The sequence below is a fragment of the Littorina saxatilis genome, linkage group LG4 (genome assembly GCF_037325665.1).
Source record: "Littorina saxatilis isolate snail1 linkage group LG4, US_GU_Lsax_2.0, whole genome shotgun sequence".
NCBI lineage: Eukaryota > Metazoa > Mollusca > Gastropoda > Littorinimorpha > Littorinidae > Littorina > Littorina saxatilis.
In genome coordinates this window covers 46,081,622-46,085,586 of record NC_090248.1, presented here as the reverse complement: position 1 = coordinate 46,085,586, position 3,965 = coordinate 46,081,622, and the positions used below count along the sequence as shown (strand labels likewise).

At 40.3% G+C, this 3,965-nt stretch overlaps 1 protein-coding gene across 1 annotated transcript in view; it reads left to right on the top strand.

Moving 5' to 3' along the window:
• LOC138964879 (testis-expressed protein 264-like) overlaps nt 1-3,065 on the top strand; it is a 5,410-nt gene extending 2,345 nt beyond the window's left edge. Inside the window, exon 3 of the mRNA XM_070336942.1 lies at nt 898-3,065. Coding sequence (XP_070193043.1) covers nt 898-1,311 — 414 coding nt within the window. The 3' untranslated portion in view covers nt 1,312-3,065. The remainder of the gene's footprint in view (nt 1-897) is intronic.
• The last annotated feature ends 900 nt before the right edge of the window (nt 3,066-3,965 follow it).

Sequence of the window (3,965 nt, the reverse complement as noted above, 5' to 3'; positions counted from 1 at the left end):
TACACACACACAGACACACACAGTAAGCATAGGTGACACTGTGCAAGAAAGCGAGACACTAGATCTAGCCTACTTAAGCCTGTCCTTAATTGAGCCCGTAGTCGACTACACGAAGCTTCGCAAAGTCTTAATACCAAAACCCGCAGCTACGGCGTGGTACTTTGACCCCAACATCGCTTCTCAAGTTTTGACATGCGAAGCTTCGCCGTAGCTCGCAACGAAGTTTTTTGTTTTTTTGTAAGAAGAGTGCTTTTTGATTCAAGATGGACGACGAAATCAGACTCAATACCATAGTGAAGAATGCACTTATCGACTTTGGTCGATATCGACTAACCTCCTACCTGTATTATTTCATACTGCGATGCATTGACATGTCGAATGAAACTCGAAATCCCAGCGCTCACGCCAACTGGTCCCGGCCGTGCTCAGTCAACGAAATAGAACACATACAATTAACTTACGTCATCATCAAGTACGTAAAGTACAATTTGTGACGTAAAGTACTCAGAAAGAAGCACACCACGCGCTGGTCGAGACTACGTGCATGCGCTTTCTGACTAATAAGATTTGAGACGCCAAGACATGAAAAGATAACTCTCTTTTCCGCCATAGTGCCTTCCAACTAGTCTCGGCCCGCTCAAAATAATGAGCCAAAATGACCGAGACTTTCAGTAATTCCTTCGCGTGACGTCTAACCCTCTTACGCCATAATGTGACGTCTTCAAATGACGAATTGTTAAAGTTTCTACCACAGACATACACACGCACACACGCACACACACGCACAGACAGACAAAGTTACGATCGCATAGGCTACACTTACGTGAGCCAATAACCAACCAGCTTAGTGCAAGTAAAATGTTTTCTCGCTGTTGAAAACACCTTCTCTTTCTGCAGGAGCACAGTCTGTGCGCACACCCTTTCCTGGAGATTTACATCGACCACGTCATGCACTTCATGGTACCGCTGTCCAAGCAAGACGAGTTCTACGTCCCGGAGGCGTTGCAACACTTCCCTGGCGAGGAACCCTACGAGTCCATCTACTCCGATGATTCTACGCTGCAGGACATCTCTCAGAGCGAACTGGACGACAGCCAGACGGAGCCAAGCCTCCTCGATTCTCCCCAAGCCGTGAGAGCGGCGTTCTCAGAGAAAGAAGAGAAGGAGTCTGGGGATGACAAAGGGAGCGAGGCGGATGAATCGCCCGCAAAGGATGAGGTGAAAGGGGATCAGGGGTCGGATGAAGATTCCGCTTCTTCCTTTGAGGAACTGAAGATGGATGGTAACGGGGTGAAAATTAGTAGTCAGTAAATTGACACCACAAAGAACACGGTCAGAATATGTTGACTGCTTATTTCTCACTCTTTGGGATACTTTTTGGGACCATATTTGCTGGTATCTTTAAACTTCAGTGTAGAAGTCAGAGGTTGTGTTCCTTACTAAATCAGTAGTCAGTCAACCACATGCAATACGTGCAGAATGTGTCTACTGCTTATTTCTCTCTCATCTGGCTACTTTTCAGGACCAGTGTTGCTGTCAAAGTCTCTGAGACAGGTTGTGTTTCTTAAAGGTTTTTGTCATTGTGATTTCAGACTGAGTAGGTGTTTGGAGTAACAAAACATTAGTGTCACCACTCTTGGTCTCACAGTGATCAAAGTAATATTGTACACGCGGTCATTCCTTCATCACAAATTCCTAACGTGTACTTGCTAACTGATGAGACAGGTCAACGTGATTGTTTTTTTCAAAATAAAAGGAAAAGTGCCATCCTTTTTGACTCACATGCGAAGCAAAAGTGAGTCTATGTACTCACCCGAGTCGTCCGTCCGTCCGTCCGTCCGTCCGTCCCGGCGTCCGTCCGGAAAACTTTAACGTTGGATATTTCTTGGACACTATTTAGTCTATCAGTACCAAATTTGGCAAGATGGTGTATGATGACAAGGCCCCAAAAAACATACATAGCATCTTGACCTTGCTTCAAGGTCAAGGTCGCAGGGGCCATAAATGTTGTCTAAAAAACAGCTATTTTTCACATTTTTCACATTTTCTCTGAAGTTTTTTAGATTTAATACCTCACCTATATATGATATATAGGGCAAAGTAAGCCCCATCTTTTGATACCAGTTTGGTTTACTTTGCTTCAAGGTCAAGGTCACAGGAGCTCTTCAAAGTTGGATTGTATACATATTTTGAAGTGACCTTGACCCTGAACTATGGAAGATAACTGTTTCAAACTTAAAAATTATGTGGGGCACATGTTATGCTTTCATCATGAGACACATTTGGTCACATATGATCAAGGTCAAGGTCACTTTGACCCTTATGAAATGTGACCAAAATAAGGTAGTGAACCACTAAAAGTGACCATATCTCATGGTAGAAAGAGCCAATAAGCACCATTGTACTTCCTATGTCTTGAATTAACAACTTTGTGTTGCATGACCTTGACCTTGGGTCAAGGTCACATGTATTTTGGTAGGAAAAATGTGTAAAGCAGTTCTTAGTGTATGATGTCATTGCTAGGTTTAGCTGAAGGTCAAAGTCATGTAAAGGTCAAGGTCAAGCATGTGAGTCGTATGGGCTTTGCCCTTCTTGTTTCTTTTCTTTTTTTGTCAAGAAAGAGAGCAATAGCTCAAGAAGAAGCAATGGTGCTGTTGAGAAATAAACAGTAGTTGAGATATATATGTATGATAGTGTAACTGTTTACAGTTGATGCACACAGACCTAAAACATACTGTTCAATGTTATGGTTTTCATTTGAATTTTTGGGTAAAGAACTGAGTTTTGCCCCAAAAATATTTTACTTTAAAATTAGCATTGGTTAAATGTGACATTAGAAAATAGCTTTTATTTTGAAAGAAAGAAGGTACAAAACCTAAAAGCAAGACTAAACATAAACCAAAATCAGTAACTGATTTTTCCGATCTCCCAGGTCAACTAAGGTGCTTACGGTCACAATGATTTTCAAACTTGTTTATCGTTTTAGATGATCTTACTGCCACTTATTGCTCATTTTTGGTTTAAAATTCTTCCTGAACAAATGTAAATGTGCATTTTATTTGTTTTTGTGGTAATCAGATGGAGATGCAGGTGTTCTAGTGGGGCTCCTATGTTGCAAAATCATTCAAATCATGCAACAAACACCAAATTAAGCAAATATGAAGAGTTTTATGTGCTTAACAAAATCTGATACAGAGCCATCGCGAAAAATAAAAAATGGGTAGTTTTTAAACAATTTTTCAAAATGGCCGCCAGTGTAAACGGTTGGGTATGTTAGGCATATTTCACTTCATGTGATTAACAGCAAATTTGGCGTAAATGGACATTTGCTTTTGCTTAACAAAACCTGATACAGAGCCACCGTGAAAAAATTAAGAAATCAGTAGTTTTTTTACAATTTTCAAAACGGCCGCCAATAAAAGGGTATTTAGGCATTTTTGATGCTACAAGACATTCTCTTGCAATAGAAACTAACACAAACACATTTTTAAACAAAACAATACATGTATTGTTGGTGCAGAGAATGATTGGACGGTGTGGGTGGCAGGGTTGAAGAATTTGTGGATTACCTAAACTGTGCAAAAATAAATATATTGCACCAATTTTCATACCAAAACGAAAACATTCATTCCTGTGCTGTTATATTCAATGTATGCTATTGAGGGCACTCAACTTGGCTAACTGGAACACTTTTAAGATAAAAGGTGGCCTTTACATGGGTTATTTGACCGCCGCCCAAATAAGGGTACCCCCAAAATAAAACTGATAACAATGTAATGTATCAACTCAAAAGTCGACTAAAATTCATAATCGCTGTATTTCGAAAACGTTGTTTGTTCTCATGTGTTTACACAACTAGCACATTCTATAGCAAGTGTCTATACTCAAAAGAAACTTTGGCAGTACTTGAAACAACCATCTGTCATATATACATGAGAAGTCAAAAATATGTGGGATGTAAGTCA